This window comes from Sciurus vulgaris, assembly GCF_902686455.1.
Source record: "Sciurus vulgaris genome assembly, chromosome: 18".
NCBI lineage: Eukaryota > Metazoa > Chordata > Mammalia > Rodentia > Sciuridae > Sciurus > Sciurus vulgaris.
Genome location: NC_136479.1, coordinates 20,375,648 through 20,392,228, shown reverse-complemented (window position 1 = coordinate 20,392,228; position 16,581 = coordinate 20,375,648). Strand labels below are relative to the sequence as shown.

Here is a 16,581-nt window from a genome sequence, read left to right as displayed (position 1 = left end):
CGGATGCTCTTTGCCTCACGGTCACTTGGCGGAGAATGCTGTGCGGACCCAGACGCGCCTGCGGGAACATGACCCACGTGCCGTTCTCCCCGTCTGCGCACACTGGCTGAAGGCTGCTCTGCGGACCGGAGGGCCTCCCTGGAGAGCAGGTCTCCCGAGGCGCCTCCGGTGCTGGGATGGTCCTGGTCCTTCCGGGGAGCCTGTTTCCCGGCGTGTGCTCAGTGGAAAACTTGTCCACCTGGCACTGTGCCTCAGTAAGGAGGGCGAGTCTCCCACTGGGTTTAGGGCCTCCCCTGTAACCAGGGCCTTGCCCGCCTCTCCAGAGTCTGCAGGCTGTGGTGCCCCCAGGCCTGGCCGTGATGAAGTCCACCGTGATCCCGGGAGCCGACGTGGGTGACGGTAGGCCCCGCCCTGTTTCCTGGACGAGGTTCAGCGGTGGGGCCAGCCCGGGGGCCAGCAGCCCTCTCGGAGCCCAAGCTCTCACTAGGCATGCCGCCGGACCCCAAAACGTGTCAGGAGCTGCGTGTGGGTGGTCTGCCTGGGGTGTCCCCAGGCTCCTCTGCCAGCTGGGCCTGGGCGCCCGGAGCCGGGCCTCCCCTGCAGTTCAGGCCCCAGCTCAGAGCCCGGGGCCTGGAGCCAGGGCAGGAGCGAGCGGGGCAGTGAGCACTGTCTGCGCCCAGGCCCTTCCACGCGTCCTCCCGCTACGACCACCAGAAGCTGACAGAGAAGCTCAGATCCAGCGCCCGCACGTAGTGCCAGTACTTGGCCGGAATGAACAGCGTCTCCCCAGGAGACAGGACGCAGGACAGGAAGGGCGCCTCGGTGAACATGGGGAACTTCTCTAGGTCGGGCTGCTCCACGTCAACCTGGAAAGAGCAAAGGTGATCTTGCTGGAGTCTGGGGACAGCAGGAGGGGACGAGCCACATCATCCCGCGTTCCTGCGTGCCCACCTGGCTGGTGTTGTGAAGAAGGTGCGTCTGGTGCGGGTACAGAGCCTCTGAGTCCCGTGGGGAGTAGAGCCGGATGTACTTCCTCCCCATCACCTGGAAGAGACCACTCGCTGCTTGGTGGGCTGCCCCTCCCCCCCACGTGCGCCTAGATGCTCAGAGTCCAAGTGCGCCTTGTCCGCCAAGCACGTGCCGGAGCGGCAGCCTCGTCGCTGTGGCTAACAACCTGCCTGCTGAGCGCCAGGCCTCACCTGGGCTAGTCCTCACAAGCCTCGGGGAGCTCTCTGCACCCCGTTTTCCAGGTGAGGAAAATGAAGCACTGAGAGTTACATGAACAGCCCAAGTTCATAAAGCTGCCCGGGACGGAGCTGGTGGCCGTGCCGGAGGGCCTGCTGAGCCGGCTGGCTCTCCACCTCTCACTGACCCGCCTCTCGGCCCCAAGGCGACAAGTGTGCCTCGCTTACCAGGCCGTCAGAGACAAGGGTCTCTTGAGGGGCGCCTGTGTCGCCTCCCCTCGCAAGAAACCCGTTCCTCTGCCCGGGTCTCAACGGTGACGACGAAAACCAGAAACAAAACCCAGCCGGGGACGGGAACCTCCGCCCCACTCGCCCCGGCCTCACTTAGAAGCTGGCCTGGTGTGCAAGGCAGATGGGGCAGCCGGAGGGCAGAGTGGAGGCCGGGGACCCCCAGGATGAGCCCCTCCAGAGAACCCCGGAAGCAAGCCTCACTGGGGAGCAGGCCCTCGCAGGCTGGCGGCTGTGGCTGCTTCACGGCCCACAGCCCTCCCGGGGGTTCGTGCTTCTGGCAGAGCCGGGGTTTGAGGGTGGACTCTGAGGTCAGCCCCGGGGAGTCGCTGGTGTGGTGGCAGCTCCTACCTGGACCAGGAAGTTCTGCTGCGGGTCCTGGTGGAGTGGGGAGACGGTTCCCTGGGGACCAAACCAGGCGTTGACGGTGATCTCGTCCTCCTCCCCGTCACCCAGGCAGCAGTAATCGGGGATGCCGATGTCCCGCTTCAGCTCTGGGATCTGCGGGTGTTGCAACCAGTCACCGAGTCGCTCGTAAAGCAGGAACAGAGCCACTCCATTCCCCAGCTGGCGGGCGGAGGGGCAGGCTGCAGTCTGCACCCTCGACCCCGGGCCAGCTCCGTGCTGTCCCTGCAATTCACAGCCATGAACGCCTGAGATCTAGTCACAAGCAGAGGGGAAGTGGGGCAAAGGGACCCTCGCTGCGCACCATTTAAAGAATGGCTGCTAACCTTCCCTGTGGTTAGGGTCCCCTGCCCAAGAGCAAAGGAAACCAGAGGGGAAAGTCCACGCTGTGTAAGACTGGCCCAACGTGCCGCGCCAAGCCACCGGGGTGCAGAGGCGGGTGTTCCCGTGGAGCGTGGAACCTCAGGGCCAGCCCCTGCAGCCTGGCCCCAGCAGTGTGCCAGCAGAGACGGGGGACCCAGCTGCCCGGAGGTGGCCGAGTGAGTAACAGCAAGCGCCCACCACTGGGGCCCAATTGTAATGGAAGAGAATTTGAAGACAATAAAAACAAATATACAATTAGCAGGTAACGGTTGTAATCTCGTTTTCATGTCTTTTGCCACGTCATGGATTTCTTATTTATTTCCTTTTTAAAAACCTGATATTAATGCTTTATACTAAAAAAACCCAGCTCGTTATAGTCTAGCATTAAAATTTTTTAAGCAAATGAAAGGAAAACAAAAAGAAAATGGTATTGGATATCTGTCAAATCTCCAGTTGGGAGGATTTTTCCAAAATTCATTAATGGTAAAGAAATCACCGTTGGCCAGGTGCAGCGGTATATGCCTGTAATCTCAGCTACTCAGGAGGCCGAGGTAAGAGGATCACAATTTTGAGGCTAGCCTCAGCAATTTAGTGAGACCCTGTCTCAAAATAAAAATAATAAAAAGGGCTGGAGATGTAGCTCATTGGTAAAGCACCCCTAGGTTCAATTCCAGTACAAAAAGAGAAATCACAATTGTCACAGTTTAAATAAATTAGCCACTCTGAAGATGAAAACACTAGAAAACCTCCTTTGCTAACTATGAAGAGGTTAATGCAGACTCCGTTTCACACCGATCAGTGCGGAAAGCACTAAGATCTCAATAGGTAAACAACACAAATCGCCAAAGGACAGAACCAGACAGACACCAAAATGAATCAGAAGGGTTTCAGTCTCAGCAAATAAGTCCAGATTAGACCCAGAATGAGTCATCGTTTCCCATTAATCAAATAAGAAAGATTAAGACTATGATCATCCAGCCGTGGCAGGGATGTGGCCTACGGGCCATCAGGCAGGATGCAGGCACTGAGGGGCCAACCAGCCAGACACCCACAGGCTCCTGACCAGGGCTCCAGATTGTCTGTGCCTGACCAGTGGGACTCTGAGGGGCCTGGGGGTCCTGGAGGAGGCTGTGGTGGCCACCCTCAAGGAGGGACAGCGATCCTGGAAAGGGCCGCCACACTGTCCCTATGGTGTTTCCTCGTGACCCTCCTTCCGTCCCAGCCTCTGCGCCCTCTTGGACAGTGAGGCCCCACAGGACGTCGCCAGCACAGGGGCCAGCTTGCAGGCCCGGGGGGCAGGGCCTTGGCATGGAAAAGCCACTCCTCCGAGGAAAGCGCACCCTGACCCCCTGCAGCAGGGGCCAGCGCCAGGGCTGAGCCAGCCCGGGCGGCTCGGCTCCCCAGCCTTTCCGACTTGAGAGGAACCGAGGGTACAGCTGGGCCTCAGGCCTCTCCGGAGAGCAAGGCTTCCACCTGCCGCCTCTTCCCTGGCACCCGTCACTGCCGGCCACTGCTCGGAACACCAAAGGCCACCTGGGAAGGTGGGAATGTCCCCCTGCCGCTGTCCTGCAAGAGCCACGCATGGCCAGCATGGAAACGTCCAACAGTGACGTCCCATGCTGTGGGCTAAGGCACAGGGTCCCAGGTGGAGGCCCCAGTGCCACAGGGGGTCTCCGGCCATTCGCAAGATTCCAGAAGGCCTTCTGGGACCTCGGGCTCCTGTCACCTCACACTGGCTTCTGGCTGGGGTGGCACCAGGCCTGGCCCTGTGGGATGCTCGGCAGAACTCTGACTGTTCCCGATGACATCGTTGTGAAAGGCGACTGGCTGAACAGATCCTGCGATCAGAATCACTGACGTCCCAGGAGAAGAGCTTTCATGAGGTGATAAGCAACGAGGACGGCCTGCGGTGGTGGCCGATGCTTAGAAGGCAGTCCGGGAGGAAACCAGCAAGAGGTTCTGGGGCGGGAAGCTGTGGGGAGCCGCTGAGCCCCTGGAGGCGGAGATTCCAGAACAGTGCGCCACGCTGCCCGCCCCAGGACCCTGCTGCTGCGCTGCTGCTGGCGCTCTGCCCGCTGCCTCGTGCGTGGGGCGCCTGCCCTGGAAGGTCCCACCCCTCTAGGCTTCAGCAAGTCTGTGCTCAGGGTCTATGGGGCCCGCCGGGCTGGACCCAGAAGCAGCAGGCCAGGTGTGGGCAAGGCCAGTCAGACACCCAAGGTGGGGACGGGGGCATCAGGACCTGCCCAGGGCACTCGGGTCAGAGGGCGGCGCCTGGCCCTCTGGGGTCCCCTCCTCGGCTCTGACCACACTGGCAGTGTCCCCACCCCTGGGGGCTGCAAGCTGGAGCCCTGCCCATCAGGGGTCCCTGGACTCAGGCCTGTGGCCTCACCTGCCTGTGGCTGGCCCTGGGGAGGAGGGCGGGGCAGGAGGCGAAGGGCGGGCACGCGGCCTTACTCACCTGGTCGAAGAGCTGGTGCTGAGCAAGGTACCCCACGCCGCTCGCCTGGGCCACGGGGAGGGCGAGAGCGCCGTGAGCACACCACAGGGCTCCTCCCCACCGACCCGCCCGCGAGCCCCGCCTCCCTGGAGGGATCAGCACCCTGGAGCAGGGGGACCTGGCTCCTCCGCCTCCCGCGGCTGGGAGCACCACCCGACGGCCCACCTCCTGGGAAGCCTGGCAGAGCCGCGGCCGCACCTGGCTCACGATGTGCCTGCTGATGAAGTCGTCCACCGTCATGAGCGTCTGCGACCACGCCTCGTCTGTGTACCGGGAACCAACCTCCACGGGGACGGTCCGGCAGCCGGCGACCTCCTGGATGTACTCCAAACTGTCAGAAACACACGCATTGTCCTCGTCACCATCACCACCGCCTGCTGGGCACGGTGCCCAGTGAGCTCTGCCTGTGGTTTCCTTTAGTTCCCACAAAACCTCCGGAGGTAGACTACTCGGGCACAGAGAGGTGAGTTACTTGCCCAAGGTCACACAGCCAATGCACAGCGCTGTGCAGAGACCCCACCAATCCGGTTTGCTGGGCTGCTGTTTCCTTCTGAGTCCCTGATCCCTGTGTAAAGTGGAGGTGACCACAGTGCCTGTCCCGCGCAGACGAGGCGAGGTGAAACGCGCCTGTGCCTTCCCGACATGGGCACAGGGCTGCGTTCTGGGGCTTGCTGTGACCATGCTCCTGCAGCCCGGACACCACCACGCCTCGCGGGACCCTCCCCTCGGGACTCCCCCAGTACCGGCCCTTCTGGCTTGGATCTCAAAGCTCACGGTGCTGGAGGCCTGGCCCCCAAGGCAGCCCAGGCAGCTGGACCAGGGTGACCCCATGGTGGAGGCACAGCTTTGGTGGGTGCCCAGAGGTGGAGGTGGTGGACACCAGGGGGGAGGCCCGGTCGGAGGAAGCAGGGCACCGGGGCGTGAAGTGCACTTTGTCCGCAGCCCTGCCCTGTCTGCTTCCGGCTCCACCACGTGCTCCCTGCACGATGTCCTGCCCCCCAACAGTCCAGGAGCAACGGAGCCAAGGGACCACAGACTGGAACCCTAAAAAACGTAATAACTTTTTTCTCCTTTAAGTTGATTTTCTCGGCTATTCTGTCACAGTGACGGAACGCTAAGGCACTGGCAGGCCCAATCCAATCCCCTTGAGTCCACAGGGGATTTGTTCCAGGTCCCCCGCAGGTGCCAACATCCAAGGATGCTCAAGTTCCCTATTTAAAACAAAACCGGCACAGACTTGGCACCGGAAGTCATTTCCTCGCAACTCCAAACGCTTCCTGCAGAGTTGCTGCTGTGGCGATAGCTGTCACACGGCGCGGCTTAGGGAACAGAGACAAGAAAAGAGTCTGTACGCATCGGCACAGACGCGACCGGCAGCCCTGCTTCCGTTTCTGACCTTGACTGGTGGATTCTGGGGCCGGGAACCCAGGCCACCGAGGGGCCGCTGTGGCCACTGTCCAGCTGCCTGCTCCTCCGCCTCCCCCGAATCTGGTGGGGCTGTGTCCTGCATTATTTCTGGGCTTGGCCTCAGGTCCCTGAGAAGGTGCTCAGGACTCCTAGGAGCCCCAGGAGTGCACGTGGCCAGCTCCGGGCAGGGACGGTGGCTCAGCAGCGCGCTTGCCTTGCACGTGGGAGCCTGGACTCGATCCTCAGCACCACATAAAAATACGTAAATACATAAGAAGATGTTGTGTCCACTGACAACTGAAAACCATCTAAACAGGATCTGCCTTGGGCCAAGCCAGCGTGCGGGAGGGACGTCGCAGCCTCCGGCGTCACTGGAGAGCACCCTGCTCCCCCAGCCTCCTGGCCCTCCGTCCTAGTGGAGCGTCTGCGGGGACTCCAGGGAGGCCTGGGGCCAGCGGGGTGGGAGGGTGTCCTCAGGGTGCCGCAGTGACCACCCACCTCCACTTCTTCATGCACGGCCAGTGGTCAGCCACACCCTCCAAGACCACCGGCCTCTCCGGAACCAGAAACTGCTCCCTGAAGTGCTGGAGGGACGGGCGGTGCAGCCGGGGCACTGCCCTCTCCTGCTCCACATCCGGGACGGAAGCGTGCTCGCGCCTGGCTCTCTGGAAAACCAAGACAAAATGCAGCAGTCCACGCAGTTCCCGGCTCTGGTCCTGCGTCTGCAGCTGCCGCCTGCCTGGTGACCCGACTGACTCGCACGTGGCCGGGGGTCCCTCTCCCCCGGCGGGACTCCCTGTTAGTGGGCCGTGTGCCTGTTGCTGACGACACCCTGTGCCCTTAAGTCACGCTCACTGTGGGAAGCCGAGCCCAGGACAGTGCGGAGAGGCACATCCCATGATCCACCCCAGTGTCCCAGGCTGGCAGCCTTTCCTTTTGGGGCTGGGACTCTAACTGCCATTTTACAGAGAAGGAGACTGAAGCTCAAGCAGTCCTGGTCCCCTGGGCTCCCCAGCCTTCCATGTAATCTGTGCTCCGGGCCTGGGGGACGCTCTCTGTGCCTGGGGGATGCTCTCTGTGCCTGGGGGACACTCTCTGGGCCTGGGGGACACTCTCTGGGCCTGGGGGACGAACTCTGTGCCTGGGGGACGCTCTCTGGGCCCGGGGGACGCTCTCTGGGCCCCGGGGGATGCTCTCTGGGCCCCGGAGACACTCTCTGGGCCCAGGGGACGCTCTCTGGGCCCCGGAGATGCTCTCTGGGCCCCGGGGACGCTCTCTGTGCCGGGGGGACGCTCTCTGGGCCCGGGGACACACTCTGGGCCTGGGGGACGCACTCTGGGCCTGGGGGACATGGGCGCAGTGCCGCCCACTGCATCCCGTCAGTCGTTTGTCTCCAGCTGCCAGGTTTCCACCCTCCTCTCTAAAAGGCGCTGCTTTTGCAGAAACAGGAAAAGGGGTTGTTTGGACAGCACAGACCTGGCAGCTCGGTCCTCACAGCTGGAGGTGCCGTCTCAGCCAGAGGCCGTGGCCAGGAGGCCCCGGGGAGCCGACTCAGTGCCTCCAGAAAGCGGGACAGCAGAGAGCGGGGCGGGGAAGGGGACACGTCCTGGTACCTTTGGGCTGGGCGGCTGCTGGCTGGGGTCCCGGGCGGGCCTCTGTGCGGAGGGAAGGTGAGCCTGGAGCACCGCAGCGGCCTGAGCAAGGATGTCCCCGAGGATGGCCGCGCCCATCAGCAGGCCCAGGTCACACACCCGTAGGGCCTTGGCAGCTGCGCTGGCCTCGCAGGGCGCCCGGCACAGGCACAGGGCTTTCAGGAGGCAGCCGAAGGTGTAGACCCGCCGCCAGTCCTTGTCCACGTCCTGCCAGGGCCCGGTGTTGAGCCGCTCCCAGGCGTAGTCCAGGATGGCCTCGCTGGCCTGCAGACACTCGCTCAGCCTGTCCCCGTAGAATAGCTCGGTGGCCTGCCGCAGCAGCAGCCGCACGGCCCCCTGCACCCCGGACCCCAGCTCCAGCTCCAGCTCCTCCTTGGTGCGCGGCAGGAGCGCCCTGAGGGCGTCCCAGAGGGCGCCGGCTCCAGCCCCGGGGTCCCCAGGACACTCGGCACCTTCTGTCATCTGGGCCTGCCACGGAGTCGGACCAGCGCCTGGCGGGACGAAACGGGAGTCAGGGACACGAGAGGCCTGATCCACGCTCACCCCAACACTCGGCAAAGCACCTTCTCTGGCTTGCCAGACCCGCCCTCTGGGGCCACCACTATCTCCAGGGCCCGGCACCAGGCCTGGTACTCAGTCAGCACTGCATAAATGCACGCTCAGGGAGGGACCGTCCATGACCCCGTGTGAAGCTGCGAGGCGCTCCAGGGCCAGCGTCCCCTCTGCCCTGGGCGCCACGACTCCCAGCACCTGCTTGCACGCCACCTCTCTAGGCGCCTGGCCGCGAGCCAGCGCGTGTCTCCCTGTCCCCTGGAAGCTCAGAGCTCCTGAGAGAGGCAGGCCCCTCAGCACCTCAGGAAGAAACTGCAGATACCTAAACCCACAGGAGGGGACGCCTGGTGCTGCTGGTGCTCGGCTGGGCGCTGACGCGGACCCGCCCCCACGACATCGTGGCCGTCTCTCGGGCCGCATGCGGCCTCACCCAACAGCAGCCTCATCTGCGTGGTCTGCACGTGGTTCCCTGCTGGAAGCTGGGTGGCGAGGCTCCGTGGGAGGTGATAAGGTCACTGGGGCCCCTGTGGCAGGGTGGGCCTGTCACCACGGGGCAGGTTGTTAAGGGAGGCCGCCCTGCGTTTGCTCTGGCGACTGCTTCCCTTTCACTTCTCCACCATGCTGTGATGCAGCCAGGGGACCCTCACCAGATGCTGGCGCCATGCTGTTTGTGTTTTATGGCCACCAGAACTGTGAGCCAAATAAAACTCCTTTTCTTTTTTTTATTTTTTAAGATTTTTTTATTAGAGCATTAAAATTATGCATAGTATTTGGGTACATTTTGAGAAAATCACATATACAAGAAATTTGATTTTGGTCACCACCCCTCCCCCCTTTTCCTCCCTCCTCCCTCCCCCTATTTTCCCTCCTCTACTCTATTAAACTTCCTTTCTTCTATATATACATAAAGGTGAAATGCCCTTTGGTGTCTTTATATTTGAATAAAACATGATTTTGCCTCCTCTTCTTCATACATTCCCTGGTGTCGGGCACTCTGTTACAGCCACATGAAACAGAACGAGACGCAGTCCTCATCTCACTGAGGCTGAGTGACAGGGACCATGAGGCTTTTTGTGGAGACTGTTTTAGGCTAGGGGTCAGCAAGCGTTTTTGACGTGAACTATTTTAGACTTTGGGGGCCACATGCTGTTGCTACTCCTCTGCCACTGCAGCATGTAAGTGGCCATATGCCATGTTCAGACTAACAGGTATGGCTGTGTTGCAATAAAACTTCGTGTGCAAAAGCAGATGGTGGGCCAGATGAGGCCTGTCAACCCCTCCTGCATGGACAGCAAAGTCCTTCACAGTTAAACAGTCTCCCAGGTTCACCTGCAATGAGTTGTCACCTGCTGGTCCAGTGACTGTGGATGCGGTGATGTGCCACTCCCAGGCGGGGCCCAGGAACAGCTCCTGCCGGACCCTCCACACTCACCCACCCTCTGGCTGCAAGTGAAGGCCTCAGAGAGCCACAGGATGGCAGGGAGCTGCCACTTTGAGGCCTGGGAAGGCCACCAACCAGGAGCAGACACCTGGAACAGTTCTTGAGCAAAAAATCAACGTGTTTAGGCCCTAAGGTGCTGGTGACACTTGTGACGACAGCTAGCCTGCACTAATACAGGAACTTCTATTCCTATTACTTCTGAAACGGCCCCTCCAGATGCCCACATCCTACTCCCCAGAACCCATGACGTCACATAGTGTGGACCCTGTAGGTGAGTAAGAAAAAGAACCTTGAGATGCAGCGATTATTCTGGATTATTCGGATGAGGCCATCCCAACACACGAGGCCTTAAAGAATTGTTTGTCACAGAGGCCCTAACAGCGCTAGCTTTGAAGACAAAGGAAGAGGGTCACGTACCTCGGGAATGTGAGCAATTTTAGATGCTGAGAAAATCAAGAAATGGATTCTCCCGTGGGGTCTGCGTGCTCGGCCCAGCGAGGCTCACGTCCACGTCTAACCTGCAGGGCTGAAGGGTGATACGTGTGTGCTGCTGACAGCCACCAGGCGGTGGCGATTTGTTCAGCGGTAACAGAGTCTGACTCCTTTTAACCAACAGGGTGGGTGATGGTGGGGACACCACTTCTGTGATCAGGTGACATGAGGCCGACTGGCATCTGTCACCAGACTCTCCTGCCTACTGGGCTTGCACACGATGGCACCAGAGGCCACGTTGGAAGGGCCCGCGGGGCACAGAGATCGGGAGACCTGCAGCCCACGGTGGCCCTGAGGCCCTCTGCCCGGGAGCCGTCAGGGAACTGAATGGATCGGGGAGCTTGGACCAGAGCTGCTGATGCAGAGGACCTTGTGACCACGCCACAGTCCTGACCCAGAGAAACTAGGGACACGATGGGCACTGACCCAGGCCATTACGTTTACGGCCTGCTGTGCGAGAACAGAGCCTCTCCGGGCTTCTGGCGGCGAGTCCAGCAGCTCGGCCCAGCACTGCCGAGGGCTTTCCTACACAGCCCGGGGCAGGCAAGGCCATCAGCACAGCCAGCTGGCTTTACAACAGCGAAGCCACCTGGAGAGAACTGCCTCTCCCTCTATGGCGCCACCCTGCATCCACCAGTGCAGCGCCTTCGAGAGCCAGTCCCGCCAGAGGCCCACCGCTCCACAAGGCTGCACTGGGACCACGTTTCCGGCGCGGGGACTTTCAGAGACACGGCTTTTAATTTTTTCCTGGTGGTGCCGGGGTTTGAACCCAGGGCCCTGCACATGCTAGGCAAGCGCTCCACCCACTGAGCTAGAGCCCCCGCCCCCAGACACACACGAAACCGCAGCACCCTGGGACTGGTGACCGACACAGCTCGGGAGAAAGCAGGGCTTCCTGGGCGCCGTGGGTGTGGCGGGGCCAGCGGCAGGCCCGGGAGCGAGGCGGGGAGGGCGCTGCCCCGGTCCGCGAGGGTGGGCCGCACGCCCCAGCCCTACCTCTGGGCTCCGCTTCGGCTCATGACCTGCCCCGGGCTCAGGAGGAGCAGCCGCAGCAGGCAGGCTACTGAATGTGCGCAGACGTCCTCATTCAGCCCTCACCGGGACCCCAAGCTGATGACATGTCACCAAGCGTTTCCGCGAGGCCAGGAACTCTCTGAGCACTTTAAATCTGCCGAAGCTCTGAGGAGTATCATGGACCCCTGTGCAGGCAACCTGAGGCAGAGCAGCGCAACCCAGGCGGTTCAGCTGGCTGCAGGGCGCGCAGACTTCACGCTCCGGCAGCCTGTCCCCAGGACCCACGCCTTCTAGACGAGGGGACTGAGCCACGGGAGTCAAGGCAGCTGTGTGAGGGAGCCGGGAACGCCCCCGGCTTCGCCTCAAGGACTGCTTGCTCTGCATCCCACTTCCGGGCCTGTCCAGGGGTAACCATGGATCCCTGGCCAGCCTTTCCCTCTCATCTAGCTCCGTGTGATGCTGGGAGACCGATGGGGATGTGGTCACTTCCGTCCCCTCACTTTGCCAAGGAGGAAACCAGAGCCAGCAAGACATGAAGTGCCTTGCCCAAGGCCCATGGTCAACGGTGTGCTGAAACAGGGCCTGACCGCGGGTCCAGGTCAGGCCTCCTGTGCGCCGTATCAGCACTGTGGCCTTTGTGGTCATGGTCATGGTCTGACCGGCCCTCACAGCCCTGAGGTGAGGATTCCCTGAGCAAGGCGAGGCCTGAGCGGTCCAAGACGAGGAAGCGCAGTGCCGGCCCAGAACACCCTTCGGCCTCCGAGGTGATGCTTTGTCAGCCTTTGGGACCTGCTACGGTGGCCTCTCGCCACTGGGCTCCCAGTGCATGTGCTTCCAGTTTGCTTGGCTGGTGAGGAACTCGGAGAGCCCCGCTGGCCTGGCCACCCTGCCGGGACGGGTCTCATTTCCAGTCCCCTAGAGCGTTCCCAAGGGTCCAGCACTGGCCTCCTTTGGCTTCTTGGGGAGTGTCAGAGCCCAATCCTCCGATGTGGTCTCTCCTGGCGTGAACAGGGGACCCACCAGCTGGCCTCCCAGATGGCCTCGAGGCTCTCACAAGTCTTGGCACCCAAAAGATTTGAGGGGGGCGGCTGACTTCTCACCCATGTCTGAAAGGTCCCCGGGAGACCACCTGTCTTACTGCAGAAAAGGCTTCCCCTGGGACTTTGTAAACTGGTCTCCCAGAGGGTTTCAAATGGGCTGGGAGCTAGTCCCCTGGGTGCAGACTGGGCTTTATAGAGAGTCACAGGGGAATGACTGTGGAATGGCCCGACAGGGTCACATGGGCCTTACAAAGCCAGCTTCCCAGGGGCCACGTGTGTTGTCCTCTGTCCTCCCAAGGTAGCCTCCGTGTTCCTCTGCAATCAGCCTCTGGGACACAGGGTCCCGGGCTGGCTGGACAGGTCTTCTCTGGACCACATGAGATAGTCTCAGTGTCCTCTTTTTCTACGTGGACTCTGCAGTTGATGCCACCAACAGTTGACACTGTTAGGCATTCCGGAGGCGGGAGCTTCAGGCCAGGTGAGCTCGTGTCCAAAATGGCTTTCAGACTGCCTTTGTGGCCACCTGACATGGTCTCCCGACGGGCTTCATGACAGGATTCCGTAAGAGCCTTACGCTGGCAGCATAGGACAGTCCACAGTGAAGGGACATCTGCTCTTACTGGCCTGACAGCCTGCGTCCACGGCACTCCCAGAACCTCTCACAGCTGAAGAGTCAGATCCTAGTCGATGGAAGTCTTCCAAAGTGGCTTGGTGACCTGTTTTTAAACTAGACCCCTGTGGACGAAGGCTTGAGGGTCAGGTGAAATTGGATTTTGTCTAAGCTTTGCAAATCAATCTTTCATGGTTTCTTCGTAAGCAAGCACCAGAAATATTCCATTTGATTTACCCATCGACTCTCCAGGAAGCGGCCTCACATCGGGAGGAGGAGGTTAGACTGCAGGGTGCTGCACTTTCTGGCTGGCTCTGGGAGTCTCCGGAGGACCTGGCCCATGTGGGCCGGAAGCAGCAAACTTCACACAGGCAGCTGCTTGGGCTGGCCCTGTGGGCAGGGCAGGCCACGTCCAGGCTCTGCGGGGCCTCCTTTCTGAGTGGCCTCATGCCTAGGCATGTCTGGCAGTCCCCACATGTGGGACTGATCAAAAGGGCACCAGCCTGAACAGCCGAGATATGGCCTTGTGGCCTGACTCCCAGGACCTTTTCAGTGAGCTCCTTTTAGAAAAGGTCACATTAACCAAACAGCCTCCCCAGGAGGGAACAAGATGTGGAAAGTATTTTTTTGGGGCAGAGGCATAAACTGACCTTTTAATTGGCTTCCCAGAGTCCCACATATAAGGATTTATTGTGAGTTGTATAAAGTGCCTTCTCATAGCCAGGTACACACGTTCACTATACAATTTATCACCTACATCAGAACGCTATTAATTTAAGTGACTGAACAAGGAGAAGTTGGGGTTACTCCAGGCAAACTGATAGCTCCATCATCCGAGACCAGGTTATACAAAATAGCCTGAATGATCCCATGTCCTCACTGGACAAGTTGCTCTCCCAGAATCCAATAGGTAAGTGGCCTTAATACCTCTTCCTTTTTTTTTTTTTAAGCAGTGGTGGTGTCTGATATAGAAATAACCGGTGTGGCCTTGTGTCCTGGCTTTGCAAACTGGCCTTCAGGTGCCACATAAATACAGAAAGGTCAGGCATAAACAATTTTTCTCAGTAGACTTAATTGAGTCCCTAAAAGTGCCTTAAATAAAGGCTTGTTGACATACAAAATGAATCTTTTTACAAAGATTGCATGCACTAGCCTTTGAGTGGTTTTACCTGGCTTTATAAACCAGCCTGCACCTTACAGAGGGACTTCCTGTTGGTGTATAAACCACGGAGCCACGTGCAGGGCTGGGCTTCCTAGATCCACCGTCCAGAGTGTAAGAACCCAGAAACCACTCCGGACACGGGAACTGACATGAGGGTTTATTAAGCAAATAGGCAGAGTGTCTCCCTGCTGGGTAAGAGAGAAAATGAGAGGAAAAGAGAGAGAGTGAAAGCGAGGAGGAGAGAGCATGAAAGTGAGGAGAGGCGAGAGAGAAAATGGCGGGGATCTACCCTTAAGCAGTTGAATTCCGGGGATTAACGGACCAATAACGGAAGATACTTGCAAGCTGACTGCTGAACCAATAGCTAGCTAGGCTGTTCACAGACTGACAGGTAGTTGGGAGGTGGGGCAATGACTACAGCGTAAAGGGCGGGGGTGCAGCTTTATATTATATTACATTCCCCCGTTTCTGGTTTTATAAGATCGTTTAGTCTCCAGTTCTCTTCCTGCTTGTCTCTCCTTCCTGCCTACTGACTAGGCCTGGTTTTGCAGGTGAGATGTAAAGAGTCCATTCTCCAAGGGGCAGTCTCCAACGTGCGGATGTCCAGAGGCAGATGGCTTTCATGGACTTCATTTCCTTGATTTGACTGACGCCCTATTTCTACACTAACTGCCTGCCCCCAATTCTGGCTTCACAGAGTTCACCCTGCAAAGTGGCCTTTGGTGTGCTGCTGAACACCTGAAAGCAAGTTTCTGCTGGTTGTAGGGTGCAGCCTTCTAGGAAGCCACGGGGCCACTCTCTTATTTTTAAAATCCGCTCCTCTAGCGCACCCCCAGAGCAGCCTGGAAGCAGGCTGGCCAGACAGCCTCGGGGAGCAGCCCAAGATTCCAGGGGGCCTCAGCGGCCTTATGAAAAGGCGGCACCACGCAGGTCAGGAGGAAGCCTCCCAAAGGGGACCTCCCGATATCGCAGCCTCCGTCAGGCTTTCCAGGCACAGGCTGCCGGTCAGGGTGGTGACTTCCGTCCATCCGGCAGCATCGCTCCCGACACTTGCTGGGAGGTCTGAACCGCACGGGCACCTCGGGCTCTCCAAGGGCCGCACAGACGTCTGGCTTTGGGAGGTCGCTGTGGCCCTAACTCCGGCCTTGCCCTTGCCACCGGCACTCGAGGACGGGGACCTCCCTCGGCTGGACATTGGGTGAGTCCGCTGAGTTACCCCAACCGAGCAGCAGACACCGCCTTTCCTCCCGGGGCTGCGCGTCGCTCGGGTCGCGTTACCCGCCGGGCTCTACGGACCCCACACCGACCGTCCGCCTCCCCCTCCCCTTCCCCGGGGCTGCGCTGCTCAAGGGTCCTTTTCGGGGCCCAGCGCAGGCGTTTTCAGCGGGTCTATCTGCACGCGAACAACAGTCGCCCAGTACCGGAAGAACCGTTGCTATAGATACCGCGTTAACAAGCAGTCGCGCAGGCGCACTGGCGTTCCACCGACGCGATCCCCTCCCCCGACCCAAGAAGAGCGCAGGCGCACAACTCACTCGCGAGACCGGACTGGCGCATGCGCAAGACGACGCACACTGCGCACGCCCGGCTTTCCCCCAATCCTACCGCGCAGCGAGGGAAAGCTGAAGCGTTCAGCAAGCTAAACTGCGTTCTCAGGGCGCATGCGTTGGGTCCAGCATTTGGGGATTGTCGAGGCGCATGCGCGATACCGCACCTCCCCTTCCCCCCCATTTTCGGTTCCTTATCAGGACGCCTGCGCAGTCTTTCCCGTCCAGCGTGACCTCCGCATTTCTAAGAAGACAGAGCTGCTGTCGCTTTCGAATTGCTCAAACTAACCTGTCCCGCGTGTGGACGATGTCCAGTCGCCCCAAGGTTGGCCACGGCTTGTTCCGGTAGGCCCGGGCACTACGGCCCCTCTCCCAGTCGTCAGATTGGCCTACGGACCATCGATGACTCGCGGCTCCTCTGGCCACGACCGAGTGCCTGGGGAGCGCCGAGCGACGGATGCGGCGGCCCCGCCCCTCCCTGCAGAGGCGGGAGCGCGGAGGTGCCGGGCGGGGCTTTTCCCTCGGCCTCGGTCTGCAAGGTTCGAGCTTCGTACGGGGCAGTTTCACACCCACCGCTTCCTCTAACGCCTGCAGTTAGTAGTATTCTCAACTTTACAGAAAATAAACTGAGGTTGGGTGAAATAAAGTGGCCACGCACTTCTGGAAAAATATCACTGCCCCAGAATTTGAGCGGTCAGCGAAAGCTGCAGCCGCGGCGGTTCCGGGACCAGGAGCTGGTGCCCGTGCGGCGCGCCAGGCCGATGGCCACGGGCGCGCCGGCCCCCGGCCTTGGTGCTCACGGTCCTGGGAGTTTCGTGTCTTGAGCGCCCTCCCTGCGGGCTCCCCAGGAGCGCGGCGCTGGCAGCGTGGAACAGGCGGTTCGGAGCCGCGCACCCCGGGTGGAAGACGAGTCACCAGGGTGCGCCA

At 60.3% G+C, this 16,581-nt stretch overlaps 1 protein-coding gene across 2 annotated transcripts; it reads right to left on the bottom strand.

The window, feature by feature from the left end:
- Positions 1–404: 404 nt before the first annotated feature.
- KDM8 (lysine demethylase 8) lies at positions 405–16,298 on the bottom strand. Of its 2 annotated transcripts, none has more exons than XM_079121196.1 (8): positions 15,944–16,298; positions 7,758–8,287; positions 6,643–6,809; positions 4,936–5,068; positions 4,699–4,743; positions 1,824–1,973; positions 952–1,044; positions 405–866 (listed from the first exon to the last, which is right to left on the bottom strand). In XM_079121196.1, the coding sequence occupies exons 2-8, from the start codon at positions 8,256–8,258 to the stop codon at positions 702–704; spliced, it is 1,254 nt and encodes a 417-aa protein (XP_078977322.1). In that variant the 5' UTR covers positions 8,259–8,287; positions 15,944–16,298; the 3' UTR covers positions 405–701. The 2 variants fall into 2 exon arrangements, with proteins under 2 accessions (XP_078977322.1, XP_078977321.1); XM_079121195.1 differs by lacking the exon at positions 15,944–16,298 and adding an exon at positions 15,643–15,788.
- Positions 16,299–16,581: the final 283 nt, after the last annotated feature.

Bases quoted from the DNA above. Each gene is read 5' to 3' on its own strand.
- KDM8 (XM_079121195.1), bottom strand. From the start codon at position 15,664: ATGCGCCAGTCCGGTCTCGCGA. The intron at 8,288-15,642 runs GTGAGTTGTGCG...TCGTCCCGCCAG, and splicing joins GCGCCAGTCCGGTCTCGCGA to GCGCTGGTCCGACTCCGTGG. The intron at 1,974-4,698 runs GTGAGTAAGGCC...CAACACCCGCAG, and splicing joins AGCACCAGCTCTTCGACCAG to ATCCCAGAGCTGAAGCGGGA.